The 25342-nt window shown below is 37.3% G+C and overlaps 1 protein-coding gene across 4 annotated transcripts in view; it reads right to left on the reverse strand.

Moving 5' to 3' along the window:
* Mkx (mohawk homeobox) overlaps positions 1 to 25342 on the reverse strand; it is a 68979-nt gene that overhangs the window by 24188 nt on the left and 19449 nt on the right. For 3 of the 4 annotated variants that reach the window (XM_074056314.1, XM_074056315.1, XM_074056316.1), the window contains exon 6: positions 25259 to 25330. The exons of the other annotated variant lie outside the window; for it this stretch is intronic. In XM_074056314.1, coding sequence (XP_073912415.1) covers positions 25259 to 25330 — 72 coding nt within the window. The remainder of the gene's footprint in view (positions 1 to 25258; positions 25331 to 25342) is intronic. 4 annotated transcript variants of the gene reach the window in all.

A 25342-nucleotide genomic window follows, 5' to 3' on the forward strand; every position in this document is an offset into this window, starting at 1 on the left:
TTAGTGAGAATTTCTATTGAAAGTCAAAAGCTAATGACAGCACAAAGATCCTTTCCTATTGAGGACAGATGTTTCTAAAAGAATAGAGAAATCAGTAAAGTTCATTTGGAGTCACAATCTGTTGAAATGGTACAAAAACAAAAAAGAAAAAAAGGAAAGAAAAACCAAAACTCGGCTTTCTTTTATAGAGAAACTCCATTTAGATGGCTTCTGCCCCCAACTACCTCATTTATATTCAGCTCCATAACATGGGAACAACTCCCTCAGGGGGTGGCTTTTGTTGGGTGCGTGCGTGATGTCCATTTGTCTTGCATCTAAAAATTAGAACATAACAAGCTTCTAATCATCACTTGTTAATTTGAAACATAAGAATTTTTTTTCCATTGAAAGCAGATTGTAGTAAAAAAAAATCTGAATTCTCCAAGGTCATATGCTATTGGCAAAGTAGAAAATCCTTGTAGTCCAACTTGCTTATGTTCAGCTGTGTTTACTTAGACTGAACTTGAAGTCTGCCTCTGATTATCCCCAGCAGTCATCTGCCCACAGATAAATAGATATTACACAAACTTTTGGAGGGAATGACATTTGGCCTCCATAATTTTGGAATAATTTACTACGTACCCTCAGCTTAAAACACCAAAATGATTCACAAAGTGTTTTGGGGACTGAAACATAAATATTTCATTTTACAAAGGGAGCCATCTCCATGACCTTTGCAGATTTTAGGTGATTTAGTCACAGGTATGGGACCACTTTGGAAGGTGCAGAGGAGTTCTGAAGCAGACAGTTTTAGGCAACATTTATTTCAGCCTGTTCAATAACCATCAAGATTTCAAGGAATTTCTGTAAACAAACTGTCACTTAAAGAAAATAACTTTCCATCAATTTTTGCAACAAGTCTCCAGAACAGAACATGCATATAAAAATAAGAGTTAAGTAAATTATTTCCAGAGACTATGTCTTGGGGTAATGTTTACACTACGGGTAGAAGCAAAAGCTCCATGTTTTACCACTATATCTTACACTAAATGCAAAATTTTGCTTTTAGAGTAATGTAAACCATTTCCACTGCATAGAATCTGTTCCTGATTAGCTAGGAATTCATTCTGGCCCATCAAATTTATGCTGTTTGCTGTTATATTTACATAACAAAAGATATACATACTCTTCTCTCCAAACAGAGATTGTTCTAGAGGTGGAAGTACTTATATTCCCCAGTGATCAATCAATAAACCAACTAATCAGCAGATTTTCATTGTTGTTATTGTTAACAGCCAGTCATACAGTAGTGAATGTGAGGGACACAGTTCCTGTCCACTGAAGTTTAGGAAATGAGAAGAATCATAAATTGAACATAGGCAGTCATTTCCTAGATTGTTCACTTTAATTTATATAATTACAAAGAGTTCCTCCCCGCTCAAACTAAAATATTTTCTTCCTTGACTCCTGCTGTATTACAGGATTAACTTAGGGTCGAAGCCCTTCATGTTGGAGCCACAATACTGTGCCATGTCACACCCCTCCAGTAATTCAGGCTGTGCCTATAAAGGGCTGAGTTTATGACTCGTGCATTTAATGATTTCTAGTTTGACTTTTACCCTAACTTACTCAATTTGCTTTGATAAGCGCTCTGTAAATTAAGCTAATGTGAGCAACTGTGCTGCTACTGTTGGAACTGCTGCTGCTCACAGTGTGGAGGAGGGTTTCCCACACCTTCCTGGTGCATTCCCACATTGTTTTCCCTCATTATGCTTTTGCTTTGACAGACACAAAAGGTGATTTTGCATAGATATTTATTTGTAAGATTATAAAAGACATAAAAGATTTTACATATATAAAATACACTAATATATAAAAGATGGTGTGTGTGTGTGTGTGTGTGTGTAGAAGAAGGAATGCATTGTAAGGTCAGTAAACAAATCTATAACATGTGCCCAAGACTAGAATGTCCTCTTCATACCAATCTCCCCAAGAGAATACATTAAGACCTCATTAACATGCAAAACCGATCCACCATCACCACCATCCAGAAAAGGCAGATTCTTGAGACCGGAAGCATAGGCACACGAGGAACTTCCCTTCAGCATTCCAGACACATGACAAAACCAGACGCCTTCTACAGTCACTTGGACAGTGAGCCAAGTGGAAAGGCTCTCATTTTCCCAGAGTGACACTGGCCCCTCATGGAGCTATCTATGACGGGAAAGTGAGAGGAGTTAGGAAGCAAGGGGCCAAACAAATAAGCACTCAGTTTTCTTTTCCAGCTAAATGTCTGTATGGGAGGGTGGGGAGCAGTTGGTGTGTAAAACTCAAGTAACTGAGCCCATTAGGGAGGGAGTCACTTGCTGGGTGGTTTCTTGAAAGGAAAAGTAAATTTGCACATCTTATCAGATTGGACCCAGACATGTAACTCTGAACAGAAACTGGTTGTGGAAACTCACTTTTAAAAAGGAACACAAAAATCCTATGTACACAATTATTTTCCATTCAGCCAAGGCTATTATGAGGCAGTGTTGTGTCTAATGGAGAAAGGAACAACCCTTGAATCTCTAGACATGCAGTTCATTCTCTGAAACACCCCATTTAGTTCAGAAGAAAATGTCATGGATCACTGACCAGAATTAGTTTTCAGAGAATCTTCAGTTTAATCAAACTTATGTGGCTATCTTAATGTTAAGCAAGGTGTGTGTGTAGGGGGGAATATGAAACAGAAAAAAAAAAAAAAAAAAGGAAAGTTTTCCCAACCAAAAGTCTTGAAAATTTTCCTATATTTTCTGGTTTTATTTTTCCCAGAAGTGAAACACCACAAAATAACAACACCGCAGTGCACTGTACTCACTTCCAGCTCAATCAGGAAGTGCTGAGGTACATAAACATTTTTTTAATTTCACTTTTTTATAAGAGTTGACCAACATTTTCTAGTCTTCCAAAAAGCTTCAGGTTTGGAATATATTCTGGTTAAATGTCAGCAAAGGAATTTGCTCATCATTCAAAAAAATACTTTTTCTTTCCAACTTGGAGTATATGTAGAAACTGTGTTGTGAATGGAATTATAAAAAGGCTCAGAGCCACAAAGGGAAATCCAGTTTCTAAAATTCCTAAAAGAGAGTGGTCAGGAAGAATTTGCTACAAGAGAAAATAGGAAGGTGGTGGATGGGGACCAGTGATATGGCATGTGGACCATGGCTTTTACAATCATTACCATATTTGAATCTTACAATAGCCTGTGAGGCAGTTATTTTTATTTCTCTCATTTTGTAGATACTGAAATAATCCAGAGAAGTTAGATGATTTGCCTCATGTTTCTCAGTAAATGGTAAAGAAAAAGAAATAGAATCCAGATCTTCAAAGTCTAAACCTATAATCTGAGTAGGCATTGATTGAAACCGGAGGCCAGCAACTTACATAATGGGAAAATACTAGAAGTACTGCTGCTGAGGTTAGGAGAGGTAAAATTCAAGGCAATAAACTGGAGAAAAGCACAGTGGAAAAATTTCAGAAAGCAGGTAAAACTATCACTGCTTGAAAATAATGATTGCATTTCTAGAAAACAGAAGGAAATCAACTAGGAGATTATCAAAAATTATGAACAAATTTATGGTGGTAGCAGAGTAGAATAATAATATGTAGTGACTTTTTATATAGAAAAAATAACTCATTAGAAAGTGTAATGAATGAAAGGACTCATAATAACAAAACAACAGAGATAAAATGCCTAGGAAAAATTTAGCAAGAAGTGTGCAAGACCAGCTTGGAACATTTTACAACACTACTGCCAGACACAAAAAGACATGAACACATATACCAAGTTCCTGAATAATGACTCTATGTCCAAAAACTATCTGTTTTTTATAATTAACTCACAAACATCACACAACACCAATAAAAATAACAAAAGGGCTCTAATTCTTAAGTAAACAAGTTAGTCTTGAAGCTAAAATGAAAAAATAAAACAAGGAAAACTAAGAAAAAAGAATAGTGGGGGAGAAAAAGCCAACCGGATGTTCGAAAGTCTCAGTAATAAAAACCATGTTGGACTGGGGCATGAGTGAAAAGAAAAATCAATAGAGGAGAATAGAAAGACAAGACATTCTCGATTTAAAGTATGGTATTTCCAACAGAGAGGGAGGAAAACACTGATAATAAACGGTATCAGGATAGCTGGGTAACTATATGGAAAAAAATTAAGTTTGAAATGTTTGTCACACTATCTCTTTAAGAAATATTGCAAAGAGATTAAAGATTTAAGATAGAAATTAAGATAATAGAAATATTAGAAGAAAACTTGGGTTATTCTCTTTAAAGTTTTGAAATGTGGAAGTTCTATCACTAAAAATCTAGAAACCATGAAACAAGGAATAAATGTAATTACATTTATCGAAAGTATACATGGGGAAAATGACAAAATTACAAGTGTGTCATTTTTAAGTTTTATATAAGTAACTAACTGCAACAAAATACGTTTCTCACAATTATTAAAAGCTAATCTCTCTCCATAATGTGCCCTTGAAAATTAATAGAACATTATCAGCGAATCCATAGCAAAAACAATACAAATATATGTACAGTGAAAAACGGAATTGCGAATGGCTCTTAAATATAGACAGGTGCTCAGAATCATTCTTCATGAATCGCAGGAATAAAATGATTTGGGAGTTTATGGCACTGTGTATAGAGGCTGTGAAGACATGGGCACCCTCACCCATTGTTAGTTTGAGAACAAACTGCTACCAAATTTACAAAGAGCAATCTGGCATTAGGATTGAATGGTAGGCAGCTATAAAAAAGAGTAAGAACACTCTGTGTGCTATTGTGGAAAAATTTCCAACACCCATTATAAAAGAGTAACTCAGGGTAATAGTTTGGCTTTTTAATGTGAAACAAAGTAATGTTTTATTGTTGGTATCTGTACGCAATGTGAACTGTGACCAACACTCTTTTTGTGCTAGGTATGAAATAAATGCACTATCACAGTCCAGAACAAAGTCATAAATAATTCCAGCTCATTAGCAAAAACTTGGTATGCCTGTTCATACCTTTTGTAGCTTGTAGTAGTGCTTTAAGATGTTCTAAATTAGTCTTGCACGTTTCTTATTAAATTTTTCCCAGGCACTTCATCTCTGCTGTTTTGGTATTACAAGTAAAGTCCTTTATCCATTACATTTTTAACTAGTTATTTTTTATATAAGAATGCCATCACATATTAATATTATACTCTGCTATGGTCATAAACTTGCTTCTTGTTTCTACAGCCTTTTAGTTAATTTCATCTGTCTTAGATGACATGATAACACAATTTATCATTTTAGCCATTCTAAGAGGTCAGATCAGGGGCCTTACCATACTCACATGGTTGGGCACAATCTCCACCATCCATCTCCAAAAGGTTTGTTAACTTCCCCAACACTGTACTCTAATTAAGCAATATCTTCTGTACCTCCTCCACTGATTTTTTCTGTCTCCATGAATTTAACTACCTATTTCATATAATATTTCTCCTTTTGAGAAGTTTCAAATGTACAGATTGCCCATAGTTTCCTACAGCATTCTCATGAAATCAACATGCTTAGAATCATCCTGCAATGGAAAAGCTGAAGATAGGCTAGGACTTGACTTAGGGTCACGTTACTTTGCTACCTATTCTTAATCCTGGCTTAAAAGAGTCTCCAATTTCAGATTCACAGACACTTGTCTTACCATCTCTCGAGCTAGCCTTTAGCTTCTGCATTAGCATGAGAAGGAGACAGTCTCATTGTGGCTAATGCAATGCATTAGGGTCCTCTGGGAGAAGACTGGGCAAGGCTTATACACACGTGCCACACTACTCAATAAATACAGAATGCTATCTAAAGACTCACCCAGCACCACTCAGCATGGAATCCTCAAATTCTTCAGCCCATTCAGGCCCTAACTTTTCAATGATTACTTCCTGTTATCTAAAAGTCTTGGACTCTTGCCATGCAGAACCCGATCCTGAAATATGAAATAAGAGCCATTCTCTCTTACAATCAAATTTCCCCTCTGCCTCCTCCAGCTTGCTCCCTTCTAGATCAGATCAACACTTCAAATGTCCTTTTCTCTACATTGATATGTGGTTTTATTTTTTTTCTTCCGTTGATTTTTGTCCTGTTATTGTTTCTTCTGTCTTTCTACCTCTGACTTGATATTTCTTGTATCGGATAGATAATCATATTTATATTTGTGTTTCTGGTCAGGCTTATTCTCTCTCAAAATCAGATCCTCAAATTCTTCTATCAAGACAGATTTATTTGATCTGCAATGAACTATAAATACAGCCCTTTCTTCCCAGAAAAGAAAGTGATACATAATTTGCCTCAATTACTCAAATTTAAGTATTCAGTGGTTAAAATAAAGAGATGAATCAAATAACTTTTGGCCCTGGCTAAGCTTTCCTATGAAGAAGGCAAAAACGACTGGAAGAGACAAATCTCATCATGACAAGCTAATGAGAGAAGACAAATGAGTCCTAAGTTGCTCCTGTGATCTAGCATCCTGTTGGTCAATAAATTCCCTCTGTTGTCATCAATCAGAGAGCCACTAAGGCCTCCAGGACCTCAGAAGGCTCCAATGCAAGGACAATGTAGATGGTACCCAATTCCAGTTTCCGGATTTCTACCTTTTCTATACTTCAGACCTAGCCATGGGTATAATAATATCTCTGGCCTATCACTAACTCCACACCACTGACAGGGTTCTTTCCATCCTCCCTCCCTCCCTTTATCATTGTCTGAAAAGTTTTTAAAGTTTTTAATTAGCATGTAATCATTTTACATATATGGAGTACAGCAATATTTCAACACATGTATACACTGTGCACTGATCAAATCAGGGTCATTAGCTGATTTATCCATCTCCTCATTTCTTTATTTTTGAAGTCTTTGGGATCTCTGGTTCTAGTTATTTGTAAGAAACTTAATAGATTATCGTGAGCCATAATCACCAACTGTAGAACTTACTCCCCTATCTATAACTCAAACTCATTTTGGTACCCACTATTAACAGAGGCTGGGAAGGATGGGATGGAGAACAGGAATAGTCGAGGTAGGATAATGGGTTCCACAGTTTCTTAACATTTGTGCTTACCAGTGATTTCTCACTCTTCTCTTCTCTTCTCTTCTCTTCTCTTCTCTCTCTTCCTCCCTCTCTACCCCTCTCTGAATTGAACCCAGGGCCTATATCACTTTAGCCACATTCCCAGTCATCATTTTGTTTGTATTTTGTTGTTGAGATAGGGCCTCCTGTTACCTTGCCTGGGCTGCCTTCAGACTTGTGATACTCCTGCCTCCATTTCCTAAACAGCTGGGATTACAGACATATGCTACCACACCTGGTTTACCAGTGATATTCCTTAGTAATATAATTAATCTGAATATTTCCTTCAGCAAAGTGATAGGTTTTAGCCAAATTATGTCATTGCTATTCAAATAACATGATAATAACCTTTTTGTGATGTAAAATCATGGGTAAGAACAACTCTATACCTTCTCCAATACCCTGGAAACAGAGACAGACCTCAGGCAGCAATGTTTTGAAATCACAGGTAGTCACCACGGAGAGAAGCTTCATCACTAAGAAAGGAATGTATGTCTTAGAACATCATCTACATTTGAATAAAATTTAACAAAGTACTCAAAAAGACTTCTTTCCTAAAGTTAATATTCACTATTTAGAAGACCCCTTTATGCCATTCTCTGTTCTTATATCTTGTTCTTTTATTCACTTTTTCTTAAAATACATGTATCCTTTTCTTTAAAGAACAAGAACCAGATAGGCTGATAAGCATGAACCAAAGTTGTTTTTGTTAGATTAATTGATTTTTTTCTCCAGAAGCTTTCATACCAACCTCTGTTTTTCAGCTGACCAGGTGAAGGGAATGGGCAGTTCTACAAACACGGGCTCCCACAGACACCAGCTGTTCAGACTGGGTCATCCTGGACAACACATGCTTTATATTTAATCATCAATTTTGCTCATCCTAGTCAAAGTTCTAAATTTACAAAGACCCAAAAACCATAAACTGCAACACCATCTCCATATGGGTTTCTAAACCTGGGACAGGAGCTGATGGTTAGATTTTAGAAAATCAAGGAAATCCCTAAACTCATAAACAGGCCTAAGTGAAGAAAATAAATTGTCATTTAATATCAGAAGTGCTTTATGGAAGGTGAAGGTTATGAACTACAAAGCCCCATAGGTTTGCTTTGAGCTTGCAAAGATTGGTGTGGAATAGTCTGGGAGGAAAATCTGGAGAAAGCTGGGTTATACTATAATGCATGAAAAGAACTGGGAGTCTGAAGGCAGGAGGGGATTAGGAGGTGACTAGAAAGAGTGGGAGCGGGAAGAGTAGAGCTAGTGAGATGTTGTGAGGCTAGGGGTCCAGTGGGGTGGAGCAGGAGGAAAATAGTCCAGTATGGGATGGCTCAAGGACACTTAAGAACAAGGGCAGGGCTGGGGTGTAGCTCAGTGGTACAGCATGTGCTTAATGATTTTTTGGTGATTCCCAGCACTAAAAAATAAGTAAAAGGAGGAGGGCAAGAAACGCTCCATGTGAAGTCATGCAAATGGCTGTGACAGTAGGCCCTCTTTCATTCCCTCCAGACTTCCATCCACTCCCCTACACGCATATTCCTTCTGCCTTAAGAGGAAGGGAGTATACTTCATATCTGGACCAATGTGACACATCTCAGGAGCATATGCATGGAACAGAAAATGACCCATCAAGCAAGTGTGCTTTGAAAAGTCTGCTGTACCAGATGCTCTGACTACAAGGCCCTTAGGTGTCTGCACTGTTCAGCCTCTCACTGCAAGGACTAAAGGATCAGTGATGCCCAAGTGGCCATCTGGGTTACACAGAAGTTGGGGGTTGGGGATAGAGGGAGAGGTGTGCATTTTTCTAGAGCAGGACCTAAAATGTTAAACCCAAATCTTAAAGTAGTCCATGTACAAAAGGAAGGACAACTCCAAATCAGTTAAGAGTTACCATTCTAGAGAGTCTGTAAATGATTTTTTGTTTCTTTTGAGTCTACTCAACCAGGATGGAAAACTGTAAAATCAATGGAAAGAGCCTGACCCAGGAGCTGAGGCTTCACTTCTCTTTCTGGCTCGGCCATGAAGTAGCTACAGCAGGCCACTCCCTCCCACCCCACACAAAGTGGGAACAATTATCCTCATTTTTTACCTCATAGAGTTGTAATGAGGAGCAAATAAAATAACAGATGTTCATGGCCTTTGCAGTACATAGTGCAACACACTATAAGATATTATTAGATCTAATCTGGTATTCAATTTGCTAATCTAATACCAGAATAGTAAGTACAAAAATGAACTTAGTGAAAATATTTTTACAGTTCCATCATGGATACTATCCCCTTTTCTTGCCATGTTAAACAAAGGCATTCTGCTCAAAATGATATTTATATCGTAATCCAATTCTTGGAGTTTCACTGTGTTCCAGCCTCACTTTATAACTTCTATTTTGTGACTTTTCCTACCTACAGTTTTCTCCTCTGTAGGTGAGCACATCGAATTTGTGCACAGCCAAAAGAGGCTTTATTTGCTTTTTTCTCAGCATGGCAGAGGGCATGACATTTGATCTTACACAGGGATTAAGTCATTCATGGGTAGAGCCCAAAGGGAGAAAAACTCCAGGAAAACAATCAGCCTTGCTGGTACTACAACATCCAGAAATTCAGTCACTTCTTCTACAGTTATAATTTGTAGTCTGTCTGGCACTGAGAAGTCCAACTGCAGTCTCTGTGGTTTAAATAAAATGTATCTACAGCAGCTTGGAGCCATGTTTTAAAATGTTCCATGTTATTTTAGTTCAAGGACAAGCTTTTAAAATTAAAAGAAAACTTTGGCTTTAATTATAGATTAAGAGTAAAAGTTGTTTTAAAGGAATGCTATTGAACCCCACTGTGGGTGGAAGATTTTGAATTCTTTTTTAAAAAGATTAATTCTTCTCCTAATGTAGCAATCTTCATTGCTACAGGAAGATCAAACTCTGAGTGCATTCATAAAGCACACAAAAAAGACATTTTTGTGGCTTTCAAACTACGATAGTCCACTCACAGAGCGTTATATTTTCCAGTGATTTTAGTTACATTTTAGGCCCATTTTGCTGTGTTACAATACATGTGATTGCTGAAGCAATAACAGACCTAATAAAAGGCAGTTTCCAGTGTTGTTTCGCCCTAAATTTAAGAAAAATCCACTATTTTAGGATCTAAACTTATAAAACACACATATTGAGATACACTGTTCACACAACGAAAATTCACTACAGGATTATTTTAAAACATCAGATGTCTATACTGTCCTTTTGATTGGATTTCAGGCTTATGTTTTTGCAATGTGTGTACTATGCAAATTAAGGTACACCTTTATTTTGGGAGGATTTGTGGAGGAGCATGAATCCGAAGTCTTAATTCACATCTGCAAGCAGGGTAGCACCTAGACCTCAAGTTCCAGACCTGGCTTTCCTGTCTCCTGCCCTCAGCATTGTGGGGCCACTCTAACTTGGAGCCACAGGAAGGAATCTGACTGCAGTGGTGTTGTTTTCTCAACAGACTTGCTGCCCCTTGCAAAGGAGCAGCTCTCCTAAAAAAGAGCTGGTCCCCGTTATTCCACATGAGGAGACTGTCAGGCCTGCTGCTTTACCTACCTTCATCAAATTCCTGGACTGTACAGCCTTCAGGAGAATTGCTACTGCAGATACTTGCTCTGGCTGCTCTGAATGTCCTCAGCTTCTCTTTCCTCTCTACAAAGATACTGTAGGCCTCCTACCGGGAGGCCTCCAATACCAGAAGGCCACCGGCTTGTCCTACAGGGAAAGCCTGGTCCTGCTGACACCATCTGCAGCTTTGATGCCCACACGGGGACTCTGAAAGAAAGGAGTCTCCCTTATACTTCTCTCAACATTCAATCCTTGAGAGATCTACCAAATTTGCTCTCAAAATAGCCTGTGGGTGTTCTCTTCAGTTTAGAGACCATTTCTTTTGATGAACAGAAGCTTTTTAGTTTTATGAGGTCCCATTTATCTATGCTATCTCTTAGTTGCTGTGCTGCTGGGGTTTCATTGAGAAAGTTCTTAAACTGAAGAGAACACCCACAGAGTGGGAGAAAATATTTGCCAATTATACATCAGACAAAGGACTGATAACCAGAATATACAGGGAACTTAAAAAACTAAATTCTCCCAAAACTAATGAACCAATAAAGAAATGGGCACGTGAACTAAACAGAACTTTCTCAAAAGAAGAAATTCAAATGGCCAGAAAACACATGAAAAAATGCTCACCATCTCTAGCAATAAAGGAAATGCAAATTAAAACCACGCTAAGATTCCACCTCACCCCTGTTAGAATAGCCATCATCAGCAACACCACCAACAACAGGTGTTGGCGAGGATGCGGGGAAAAAGGAACCCTCTTACACTGTTGGTGGGAATGTAGACTAGTACAACCACTCTGGAAAAAAATTTGGAAGCTACTTAAAAAGCTGGACATTGATCTACCATTTGATCCAGCAATACCACTCTTGGGGATATACCCAAAAGACTGTTACTCCAGAGGCACCTGCACATCCATGTTTATTGTGGCACTATTCACAATAGCCAAGTTATGGAAACAGCCAAGATGCCCCACCACTGACGAATGGATTAAGAAAATGTGGTATCTATACACAATGGAATTTTATGCAGCCATGAAGAAGAACGAAATGTTATCATTCGCTGGTAAATGGATGGAATTGGAGAACATCATTCTGAGTGAGGTTAGCCTGGCTCAAAAGACCAAAAATCGTATGTTCTCCCTCGTATGTGGACATTAGATCAAGGGCAAACACAACAAGGGGATTGGACTATGAGCACATGATAAAAGCGAGAGCACACAAGGGAGGAGTGAGGATAGGTAAGACACCTAAAAAACTAGCTAGCATTTGTTGCCCTTAATGCAGAGAAACTAAAGCAGATACCTTAAAGCAACTGAGGCCAATAGGAAAAGGGGACCAGGAACTAGAGAAAAGGTTAGATCAAAAAGAATTAACCTAGAAGGTAACACCCATGCACAGGAAATCAATGTGAGTCAATGCCCTGTATAGCTATCCTTATCTCAACCAGCAAAAACCCTTGTTCCTTCCTATTATTGCTTATACTCTCTCTACAACAAAATTAGAGATAAGGGCAAAATAGTTTCTGCTGGGTATTGAGGGGGGGAGCGGGAGGGGGTGGAGTGGGTGGTAAGGGAGGGGGTGGGGGCAGGGGGGAGAAATGAACCAAGCCTTGTATGCACATATGAATAATAAAAGAAAAATGAAAAAAAAAAATAGCCTGTGGGAAGTCTATGTCTATTTCACAGGGTTGTAAGAGGACTAAGAGAATGAGTGCAGAATGCTCAGCACAGTGTGTGATTCCAGATTGCTCAGTGTCTGCCAGCTTTTTTTTTTTTTTGCCATTGTTACACCCTAGAGCAAGCTATTTTTTTTTTCATTTTTCTTTTATTATTCATATGTTCATACAAGGCTTGGTTCATTTCTCCCCCCTGCCCCCACCCCCTCCCTTACCACCCACTCCGCCCCCTCCCTCTCCCCCCCCAATACCCAGCAGAAACTATTTTGCCCTTATTTCTAATTTTGTTGTAGAGAGAGTATAAGCAATAATAGGAAGGAACAAGGGTTTTTGCTGGTTGAGATAAGGATAGCTATACAGGGCATTGACTCACATTGATTTTTTGTGCGTGGGTGTTACCTTCTAGGTTAATTCTTTTTGATCTAACCTTTTCTCTAGTACCTGTTCCCCTTTTCCTATTGGCCTCAGTGAGCAAACTATTTTGATAGTGCTGTTCTCATACCCCTCTGACACTGGTTGTCCTGGGTTGAGAGTCTGCAGTGTTTGACTATGACAGAGATAACCATCAACTTTGAATGGCAAATGACCCAGTGTGACAGAAAGAGAGCTTACCAGCACATAAAAGCATAGGTTCTTTTGTGGAAAAGGACTAGAAGGTAGAGGAAGACTTAGAATAGGAGGGAGGAAGATCTCACAAAGGTGGACTACCATCTTTGTAACATTTTCCAAGTTTTTGAAAATGGAAAAGACAATGGTCAAGAGCAAGGTTTTAGAGTTAAACAGACCCGTATCTGAATCTTGGCTTTGCAACAACACACCTTGCATGGGCATATTCTGCTACTTCAGTCTGTTCTCTTGTCGTTAAAAGAACAGTAACACATACATCAAAGAGTTATTGTGAGACTAAATAAAATCTAATGCACAGAGGTAAAGCACTTAGCACGGTGCCAGCTATAACAAGAGCATGATAAATGACAGCTTTTACTAATATGCACAGCAAGAATGCACGGCATTCATAAGGCCACTGGGAATCACCCAGCTCCCAGTCTTGGAAGTACATGTCCATGACCTGATGCTCAACTGCAGGTTAAGATGCCTACTTCATGTGATGAGATAAAATACACATAACCTTTAGGACAGCAAGATTAACAGACAACACATATGTGTGTGGGTGGTGTGCTTCTAGGTAGATAATTATATAAATTTAAGCTTATTTAGACAGAATCTGATTACTCAGTTTATAGATTATTCATACCAAAAACATTAAAAGCAATATATTTTTATACCTTATAATTAAAAAATCACACTGATGATTTTTATTGTTTAAGCATTGGAGGATGAATGTACAAAAAACTACCCAAATCCCTTTGCTACATGATCTATGCTAGGGGAGGCAGAATTTTACCCTCCACAACTTTTTCCCCTAGTGTCACATGTATAAATAATGTTGTGAAGAGAGACTTTGCAGATGTAATTAAGATAACCAGTCAGTTGACCCCAAAATGGAGAAGTAATTCTGGATTACAGAGGTGGGTTTGATGGAATTGTGTGAACCCTTAAATCCAGAGCTCTTTTTCTGGTTGAAGACAGAGGGGAAAGTGAGACAGAGCCTCAAGCATGGGAAGGATTCAATGTGCTTTTGCTAGTTGGAAAATGCAAGAGGCCAGAAAGAAGGGATGAGGGATGTCTCTAAAAGCTAAGAGGCTAGAAGGTAGGGACCTTAGTCCACAAATTCAAAGAAATGAATTATGCTAATGGACTGAGTAAATTTATAAATGGGTTTTTCTCAGTGCCACTAGATAAAGACCAATGTGATCAATGTGTTGATGTCAGCATCGGAGACACTGAGCAGAGAATCTAGCCATGTGGCACAGACTTCTGACCTATAAAACTGAAGTAATAAATGGGCATTTTAATCTATAAAGTTTGTGGCATTATGTTATGCAGCAAAGAAAACTAATACATAGCCATAAAACTATTCTTTGATTTATAATTATAGTCAGCAGTTATGAACCTGATGTTTTTGATAAGTTAACAATGTATCACATTCCTGACTCCTGCACACAAGTTATTCATTCCTGGCAATGTATATGCCATAACCTCAAGCTGACCTGCTGGCATTTTCCTTGCCCTTCTTAGTGCAGAAGTTTCATTTACTAATTTCTTAGAATAAGCATTTGGGGCTGGCAGAGTGACTCAAGTGGTAGAGCACCTGCCTAGCAAGTGTGAGTTCAAACCCCAGTACTGCCAAAAAAAAGTGCTTAGATCTACTGCTGCCCATTAGCATTTCCAACAAAGGGTTTATAGGATCATTGGAAACAGAAAACCCTTCAGGGTTCCAGACAAATGTAAGGCCAGAAACTATAAAATTACTAGAAGAAAACAAAGGGGGAAAGCTCTATGACATTGGTCAAAGCAGTGATTTCTTCGAATATGATCCCAAAAGCACAAGCAATAAAAGCAAAAATAAACAAATGGGATTACTCAAATCAAGAAGCTTCTGCACAACAAAGGAAACAAAAGATTGAAGAGATAGCTCATAAACGGAGAGAAAGTATTTGTAAATCATCCACCAGATAAGAGGCTAATATCCAAATATATAAGGTACTCAAACTAGTCAATAACAAGAAAACATATAACCGTATTAAAAAATAAAAAACACTTAGAGAGACATTTCTGAAAAGAAGAAATACAAATGGCAAGCAGATATCTAAAAAAATTCTCAACTTCTCTAATCATAAGATAAGTGCAAATTAAAACCACAATGAGAATAGCTCCATATCTGTTATGTTGACAATTACCAAAAAGATGAAATGTAGCAAGGGTTGGCAAAGGTGGAGAGAAAAAGGAAGACCTTTCACACTGTTGATAGGAGTGCAAATTATTATAATCATTATGGAAAACAGCATGCGGTTCCTCAAAAATTAAAAATAGAATTATCATATGATCCAATTATCCCACTATTGGCTATATACCCAGAGGAATTGACTATGGTTAATAATAATGTATTTTATATTTCAAAATAGCTGTAAGAAAGGATTTTAAGTGCTCTCATCACAAAGAAGTGATGAGGTGATGGATATACTATCATTCCACAATGTATATAAGGATCAAAACATCTCCTTGTTATGTAATATATATAATTATTTGTCAATTAAAAAAATGAAAAAAGAAAACCCTTCAAGTCTCCATATTCCCAGTGAAATCCTTATGAAAAAGTATGTTAAAAATATTCAATAAGAATTAGGTCTGGATATTTTCCATCTATGCTTTCTTTCCAATGATGAGAACAACTAGAAGTAATATGTAAAATCCTTGCCCTCATTATACAGTGATTCTAGTACTTTTAAGAATTAACCGTGGCAATTAGCTACGGGAAAGTCCCACTCAATACAATAGATCCTACCTAATACAACGACAATAAATTCATATAAGCAAAGGACTGTAGAAATGTTATTTGCTCCAATAAAAGAGGTTGATGATCTTGGCAACAGTGGCCTATTTAAAATTTATGACTTGTATCAGCAGCATAGCTTTCACATGTTGACTGAGATGGACCATCAAGCTTATTCCTGAAGGAAGACAGACAACTCAGAAAAATATTCTGTGGTCAGGTCATCGCTGTTCAGAGACACAGAAGTGTAGTGAAATACTCAGCCAGCTCAGGAACAGTCAAGCACACCAAGGGCGAATCTGCACAGGAGTGCCCCAGGCAAAGACAATGTGCACTTTATTGTTAGGAAAGAAAAAAAAAGTAGGAAAAGGAAAAAAAACAGAAAGATTAGGGGCAAGCAAATACAGTTTGACATTTTCAAAAGTAAATCAAGCATACAGATTTTAGTGTGTGCTTTTATTAACATAATGGTTCTGAAACATGACCATCATTTCCCTCCACTGTTTTTTACTTTTATGTGAGATTTTAGTCAACTACATTTGCAGTTCTAGCTAAAAATTATTATAGTATTCCAAGTACAAAAGGGTAAAAAAATAACATGAAGCATATGATATTTAATGCTCCATTAATTGATAATTTTGCTTAAGGAAAGACTGGCAAAAAGGAGTGGAATTCTTAGATCCTTGTTTTTACTTTAAAATTCCCACTAGTGCTCACCCACACAAAGAACTTGAGTTTTCCACTTGAAAGACAAAAAGGAAAGTTAGTTTATAATGTGGTTTGTCATGTGCTTAACTAGAGTCAGTTATCCATTGATTCCGGTCACTTTTCAAAAATATTGTATTTATGAGGTGACAACTGCCAAGTGACACTAGATCAAATTGTTATTTTTATTTAATTCAATTGCATTTAGATCTTTACTTGCAGTAGTGTAGTTTAGGAAGTATTACCTATCATGATGTGTCATGTTTACATATATGAAACCTATCTGGAATTTTGCAAGAGTTCCAATGTTCGTTCTGCACACAGTTACTCAGTATTTATCATTCCTTGACATTCAGAGTCTATGCATCATTTTTAATATGTGCAAATTCTCACTAAAAACTATCAGAAACAAAGGAAATACCTTTTATGATCAAATCATACCTAAAAGTCTGTTTCTCTTTAAGACAATGCACTGCATAAACTGGACTCATTTCTCCTTAGAAAGCCCATTAAATTATAGAATGCAAATTTAAAATCAAATGCATGCCTAGCAATGCTTGAAAAATAATAAAGGTTATCACTGCCAAATCAGAAGAGTAGAGAAATTCATGAAAGATAAAATACATATGGCATCATGTTGGCAGGGGAACCTAAACAGAAAACCACAACTCAAAACAGGTGAAGGGCAAGAGTGTGAGCTGCTTTTCCCAGCAAGGTGCAGAAAATAAAGTTAGCAATTCACACTCAGAGCCTGGAGAGGCTGTGAGGGGTATTGTGATGGTTACCATTTTAATGGGGATTCTTGACAAAGACTTTAAAGCAGTGCAGAGGAGGTACAGAGAGACTGGGAGATAGCTCAGTGGTAAAGTGGTAGAGCACGTGCTTATATGTGTGAGGCCCTGAGTAAATCTCCAAAACAACAACAACAACAACAAAAAAATGTGCAGAGTAGAGATTCAGGTAACTTCTGATCTCTGTCAGGGTCATACCTGACATGAACAAAAGAGTGATATGTTAGTCAGCCTTTTGTAACTGTGACAAAATTCCTGATAAAGTTAGCTAGGCACAGTGGCTCAAGCCTGTAATCCTAGGTACTTGAGAGGCAGGGATTGGAAAGATCATGGTTCAAGGACAGCCCAGGAAAAGGTTCTAAATTCAACCCTCACTACCACCAAAACCAAACAAACAAACAAAAAATCCCTGAGGAAAATCAACTTAAAAAGAGGAAAAGTTTGTTTGATTCACAGTTATGATCAGTTGGTTCTGTTGTTTTGGATCTGTGTAGATGCAGAACATCATGGCAGGGAGCGTGTGGTAAATCAAAGGTGTTCACCTCTTGGTATCCAGGAAGTGGAAAAGAGAGAATGGGGTAGGAGCCAGGGTCTCAATATCCTTTACAAGGGCACACACCCAGTGATCTAACATTCTCTCAGCAGGCCCACCTCCTAACCGCTCCACCACTTCCCAATAGCACCAGAGGCAACTGAGCAAGCCTTTAACACATGGGACTTTGGAGGACATTCCAAACCCAAGTAATAGTGTAAGATAAAAAGAAGACATTCTTGGAGAATAAAAACAAGACCCCAAAATTAAAAAGAAAAACTACAATAATAAAGTTGATTAATAAACTAATAATCTGGAAGATAAGGATGAGGAGACTTCACTACACACAGGAGAAAGATGAGGAGTGTGAAAGCTGCAGAGAAGCAGTCTCAGGCCAGCATTATCTCACAGCTAAATTCTTTCCAACATTCAAAATATGAGGAAGAGCTAATCCTTACTGAATTTAGTTTTCTTGAGCAAAAAAAGATGAGATACTTCTAATTCATTGCACAAGGCTAGCATAACTCTGGTATTAAAATTGTACAAGGAGAGCATCAGAATGAAAAAAAGAAAGAAAAACTGGCTGAAGTGAAGTGGTATAGTGGTTGACTAGCAAGTATGAAGCGGAGTTCAATCCCCAGTAGTATAAAAAAGGAAGGGAGGAGGAGGAGGAGAAAAGAACAAAGACAAATCTCACTTGAGAATTTTCATATAAAATTACTAAATGAAATATTAGTAAACCAAGCCCAAAAATATAGTTAAATGATATAACATGATGGAATAAAATATTTCCCGAGACTTGAAGAACAATTAAATACTAGGAAATTTACTTTAAAAATAACTACATAAATAGATTAAAACAGGTTAATTAGATGATCATTGAAAATTATAGAAACAGCATTTTATAAACACAGTAACCTATTCAGTTATGTGCCTGTTGGGGGAGACTTCTCCATTAATTTTTCTAGAATGGCAGGCAAATCCCTTAACTTGATAATTATCTGATCCCTTCTGATAATGGTAAAATGTAAGAAAAGTTCCCTTAAATGTTTGCTATCCAATGATGTTTTGTACAGCTTCAATAAGATGCTATAAATGAGGGAGGGAGTAATGGCAAGAAAAAGAGGAGGATAAATATACAAAACTGTTACTATCTAAAGAGGATATGCTTGTGTACTTTGATAATGCAACCAGATATAAGAAAAATATATAAAACACAATAGCTTTGCTATGTATCAGTGATAACTATTATAATAAATAACTTAAAAGAATTCATACACAATGCAAGCAGTAAAAACAACAAATAAAATACCTAGCAATTAACTTAATGAAATATGCAAATTCTATGTAAAGAAAATGATAAAACCCTATTGAATGTCATGAAAGGTTGCCAGAATAAACATTCCTGATTGGGAAGACTTAATATAATAAACAGAATATTATTCCTCAAACTAATATTAAATGCAATTCCAAATTAATTTCTAACAAGATGTTATTAATGGGATTTACCAAACTTCCTCAAAAGTTCAATTGAAAATTAAATTCAAGAACAAGGATGAGAGTATTTTGACAAAATTGAAAGTAGACATACTCTGCCATATGTCAAAATGTACAACAAAACCACAGTCATGAAAATGGTACACTGTTAACATCAGAATATTTTTTAAGTTTGATAGAAATAGACATACATATAAATCTATGATAAAATAAAGGTAGCATTTAAGACTAACAATGAAAGATACAAGTGTGCATCAGTTGTGTTGTGAGAACTGGCTACCCATTTGGAAAAAGCAGAAGTCAGATCATCAACTCCTATGATTTACAAAAATAAATTATTCTATAAGATTTACAATTAAAATAATAAAAAAATTAGAAAAATATAGAATCATTCTTCTACAGTCTTGGGATAGATCATCCTAAAATGACATGCAACACAACAGACTTACCCCATTTTGGCCTCCTGACCCATCCATTCTAGAAGCCCAATGCCCTCCCTCTTAGCTGCTACCAGGAAGGTTTACACATTGCCATGTTTCTCCAGTGCTCCTTTTATGTGTTCCCGTCCTGTTTTCCTGGAGCCCAAGTTCTGTTTCTAATAGAGACAATATGATATGCAGTTATCTATGCCTTTCTGCAAACTGTGGGCTCCCTTCTCTCCCTGTGCATTTCACAGGCTCACAGATTGTCTTGCACATACCTTCATTTTCAGCTAAAGAATGAAGGCTCTGGTTAGGAAAGGGCCTTGCCTTAAAACACAAGCCTGGTGGGTCACAGTTCTGGCTGAATGCAGAGCTCCTTATTTCTAAGACATGGCTCTCTGCTCTTTTCACATTAAAACGCTTGTGAGTCAGCTACAAGTGGGTCATTTCATGCCAGGTAAAGAGACTGAGTGGAGAGAAAATTTGGGTTCAGTCAACTGAGTTTCCAACCCATGGTTGAAGCAGCATGAATTTAACTATAGTCAAAACATCAATTAGACTTCTAATGCTTCAACAGAGCCTGTCCTTGGATCTTTTGTACATCATATTAATAAAAGTGGCTGAGGGACAGGTGGGGCCAAACCCAGCACAGAATGGCCCATGTGCTTTTCGGTTCTCTGAGCTCCGTCCTATCATTTCACCAAGTCTATGTGTGTTAGAGGCAAGGATTAAGAATGGTATTTGGGGGTTGGTAATTTGTCCTGAGATCATAAAGTTGGGCTTTTTTTTTTCTGTTTTCCTAATGAGAAGACAGTTATTGTAACTATAAACTAAATTTTTACTGCTTCACTCATAGTAACCATGAAATAGTCCTAAAATACCTTTCAAGATAGTTGAGAATTACTATTCCAGATGATTTATGTTTAGACTCTTCCAAGCATATTTTAAGAAAAAAAGTATACATTTTTAAAAATCTTGTTAAATAGAGAGAAAAGTACTCAGGTTAGATAAACTGGAGGCCCCACGAACTATGAGGAAATCTGAATTGGTGCCCTATTTCTTAAAAGGTCTAAAATAAAGAATCCTGGGAGACACAATAACAACCAAACAAGAACAACAGCAGTACCGACAAGGTTGTGGAAAAAATTCCTTGATGTGGCTAGACAGATTTAGCAGCTCTGAAAAGAATTACAGGATGAAAAAATACAGCGAGGACAAACACCACCAAAATCAGAATAAGAGAACATGGAACACAGTATCACTCAACCTCAACTGCAAAGTCGGGAAGGCTGTGTGGACGCACAAGCAGCCACCACGGCACAGCCATCAGGCTTTGTGCTGGACTAAGACATCACAGAAAAGGCACTTGGCACCAAACAGCTCCTGGCCAGGGATTTTACGCTTAGAAATGTAAGACCCAGTAACATTTAAGGAATTCTTTCTCTTGCCAAATAACCATCCTCTTGCCTTGAAGCCATGTGACAAATGATCCTTAATACCACTTTGCCTTTTAATGCATCTGTTGTCTGAATCAGTGTAGAAACTGGAAGGACAGCCTCTGAATTTTGGCCCTTCACAAAAGGGTACGTTTTAGTGTCATAATGACCGTCTTGGCAGAACAGGACATTCTTACTTGAAGTGTCTCTGCCATACTGAGATTTGTCCACCATAACCTGCATCTGGCACAACTGAAGGGACAATCAGTTCCTAACACACAGGCAGCTGTGTGAAAACGTAAAGAGCAAACTGTTTCTTGGAAATCTCACTCTATGAATGGTTGTCTCTGATCACCTTTAAGGGTTTTAAAAGGTTTTGTTTTCACTTGGGTTCTTTGTGTTTCCATTTTGATTTTGTTACCAAAATATTCCTCTCTGAATCACTAGTGTAACAGATTTTCTTTTCTTTATTTAAATGAAAGCCGATCAAAAGTAAAATTTGTTTTGCATAATACATATAAAAGGGAACACATTCTCCCTGTCAAAGGTGTACATCTTATCACTGTATCAAAAATGTTGCATTATTAATGGACCAAGAGGCAAAGTTTAACCCTATCTACAGTCTGGCAATTCTAGAACATGCAATGTCCCCTTAAGAACATCAAGGCTGTGGTCCTAAGAGTTGAGGGGCTGCCCAAATCCATGAGACACTGAATTTCAATTTCCACCCCCTAGGTGCCTGACCTGAAGAGATGTAAAAAATGATTTCCATCTGCAGCACCTCAGGTACATAGCATGACTCTATTCTCCTGGGCTGAAAAAAATAGTTCATGATTCACTTTTATGACTGTGAAGACTCAAAACGGTTGGCAGCAGACAAGGGCTGTTGATGCTTAAAGTTGAAACTAATCCATCTCCCCCAAACCACATTCCAATTGTGCTGTTATTATCACTCAAATTGTTTCTGACCACTTCCTGCTAATGACTTCACTGTCTCCAGGCCTATCCCACTGGTCATTTTCCAAAGCTACTGTGTCTTCTCAAGTATGTTCAATTTCTACTACAGTAAGCCCATCTTATTCATGGACTTTATTACACACAGTGTTGACCAAGCATGTTTAAAAAAATAATAAATTTCAAAAATGAAAAGAAATATCAAAACCAGTTTTAATTCTTGCATGCATCACACAGCTCAGTGGATGTGGAGCAGGTCTCGGTGAGCCCCATGTTTTTGTCCATTGTGTTTAAGTCTTTTTTGTGATCTGCTGTTTGCCTACTCTTCTTTTTTATTTATTTATTTATTTATTTTGGTGGTACCGGGCTTGAACTAGGGCTTACACCTTGAATCACTCTACCAGCCCTTTTTTGTGAAGGATTTTTTCGAGATAGGGTCTCATAGAACTATTTGCCCAGGCTGGCGTGGAACCACAATCCTCCTGATCTCTACCTCCTGAGTAGCTAGGATTACAGGCATGAGTCACCTGTGCCCAGCCCCCTGCACTTCATTTTGCTCAAAAGGCAAAGTAAAAGTGAATGTGCTCAATTGAAGTGATCAAGTGACAATTTTTGATCTGTTGGAAGGTGATGTGGCTTTATTAGTGGAAGTTGGGCAGTGCTAAGGGAAAAATGAATCAAGATCCCACAGTAGAACACTGAACTCTGTGGACTGAGCACACATAGTTTTTCCTCAATGGTGGTCTGCCTGGAACCATAGACACATGGATACAAATGGTCTACTGTACTGACACACACACACGTACACACACTCCACAGAGACCTTTGGCTACCAGTATGAACTCTTAGGGATGTTCTACAAACCATTCCTATCACAACCCACAACTGATAAGTTCAACTTGTGTTTAGACCTTTCCACAACAGCCATTAAGAAAGAAAAATTGTTAGAAACATATACACACTTATCCTAAGTTCTCAAAAGGTCAACACTAATGATTTATGCATTTTTTAAGTAAAAGTCAGTTAAGTGCCTGAAATTGCCAAAACCAATTAGACTTAATGCTCTAAGACTGAGAATCACATTTCCAAGCAACTCATATCAAAAAAACACTTTTTAGTGCCTTGTGTAGAGCCTAAAGCAATTGCCTAATCTGTGAAATGGAAAGAACCTTTAAAAATTGACTCCTGGATTTAGTCCTTGATTATTTGCCTCTGTAGTGCAATGGAACAAAGAGAAATTTAGTACCAAAGCTGTCAAAGAGGGAAAGGAGAAAGGTTCATTATGCAACCATTAATTGAACACATCATCCTTCATTTAAACTGAAAACCTAGAAAAAAATTCACATTCTGTTAAAGAAATTTGGCAAAGTAAACAAGTTTATTATTACCTTTTTTACCTCCTCAAAACTCACAATTATCAATATCATTTATCACAGAAAACAAGAACACAAGGTTCTAAAATTGAAAGGTGCCAAAACTCAGGACTGGAAGAAAACACATCATTTATCCTGACTGAAACTTCTGTTATATCAACACAACAACTTTTGACAAAGAAATTGTCAAAAATTCCTGTTTGATTTTACAAACAAAGTAAAGGGGCAAAAAGGAAAAACTAACTGTAACTAATAAGAAAGAAAGAGAGAGAGAAAGTAGAGAGGGAGAAAGGGAGAAAAAGGAAAAGAACAGAAACAATTTTTATGTTCATTAAGTAGAATGTCTTATTTTCACAGACAATAAAAGCTTTTAGACACCCTTTTTAATCTCAGGCCACAGAGTTGGATCTTATATTGTCTCTTCAGTTTTCAAACCTAACTAAACTTAGAATTAGTGAGAATTATGCACTTAGATTTCTTATACATAGAAGAAGAAGAAGAAAAGACCCTTTTATGCCAGCTTTGAGTTTGGCTTGAATTTTTATGGCTTATTTAGAAGCCCCAGGCAATGAAAAAGTCTCTTAATGGAAATACTGACACAGTCTTAAATATAGTGACATGAACAAACACTTCTACGAACCAGGATGTGACTAACTGCTGTACCAAGTCTGAAATGCACTGAATACCAGAAAATCTATTACAATGTCTTTGCTGATAAACACTAGCAAAAGAGCAAGGCCCAAATATAAAGAACACCTCTGCAGAATCAAAGGTTCATGTCAACTAACTTGTAGGAAAACATGCAAAATATATGGAATCTTTACTCTTACATATGGAAGAGAAAGAATCTAAAATTTCTGCATGGACTTTCTCCATTCTGACATGGGATTAAAAAATTATTCTGTGTGATTGTGTGTGTGTGTGTGCAACTGCTAGTGAGCCCCGGGCATGGAACCCAGGGACTTGGGCATGATAGGCAAGTGCTCTACCACTGAGCTACACTTTCAGTCACAAACATTCTTTAAAAATCAAAGCTTTGTCCTGGGGTTCTTGTGAGCCCTAGAAGTAGATGTGGTTGGAGAGTTTAAAAGAGTAGTTCTAAATCTGAGCTTGTTTCTTAAATCTTACCTACAAGGTTTTAGTGTCTCTGCTATTTTGTCTTCTTTGGTGGACCTTCTTTATACTACCTAACCTGTTTACTTATCATCCATGCATTTTCCTAAAAGTCATTCTTATACTTCGATTTAGTTTCATTTTAGAATCTCTTAAACACATAATTATTTTAAGCTTCATTTTGTTTAATCTTTTCCTGTTTTTAAAATCCTACATTTTTCTTCTTTCAAAACATTTTTTTCTACCAGTTTAAACTTGTTCAGGACTCTTTTTTTCCCCTCTTGTTATGCTGATGCACACTGACCAATATATTCCTACATACACTAAAATATCTTTTACATTTAAAGAGCAGACAGACTAAATCATTAAAACACTAACTCATTAGCTTAAGAAATATTTATGGGACATATATGTGAAAGACACCATACTATGCTAGGGGAACTATAAAATTAAATTAATGTAACACCATTTTAGGGTCACAAGGAACTTTTAATACATACAAGACAGTGAAAATTAGTACAAAGGAAGAGGCAGAATATGACTGTTCTTCAGAAAACAACTTCTCTACATTCAGACAAATATGAAATCAGTGTTGACCTTTCTTATTACCCTGCAAAAGGACAGAAATACCTGGATTAAACCCAGCACCAAAAAAATACTAAGCTGTCACATACTTTGATGTTTGTGAGTCCTGTTCTTGTCTGAGGCTGTGAGTCTTAGCATCAGAATTCTGGCTTTTTCAGGCTCTAGATTGACAG

The sequence above is a fragment of the Castor canadensis genome, chromosome 15 (genome assembly GCF_047511655.1).
Source record: "Castor canadensis chromosome 15, mCasCan1.hap1v2, whole genome shotgun sequence".
Lineage (NCBI taxonomy): Eukaryota > Metazoa > Chordata > Mammalia > Rodentia > Castoridae > Castor > Castor canadensis.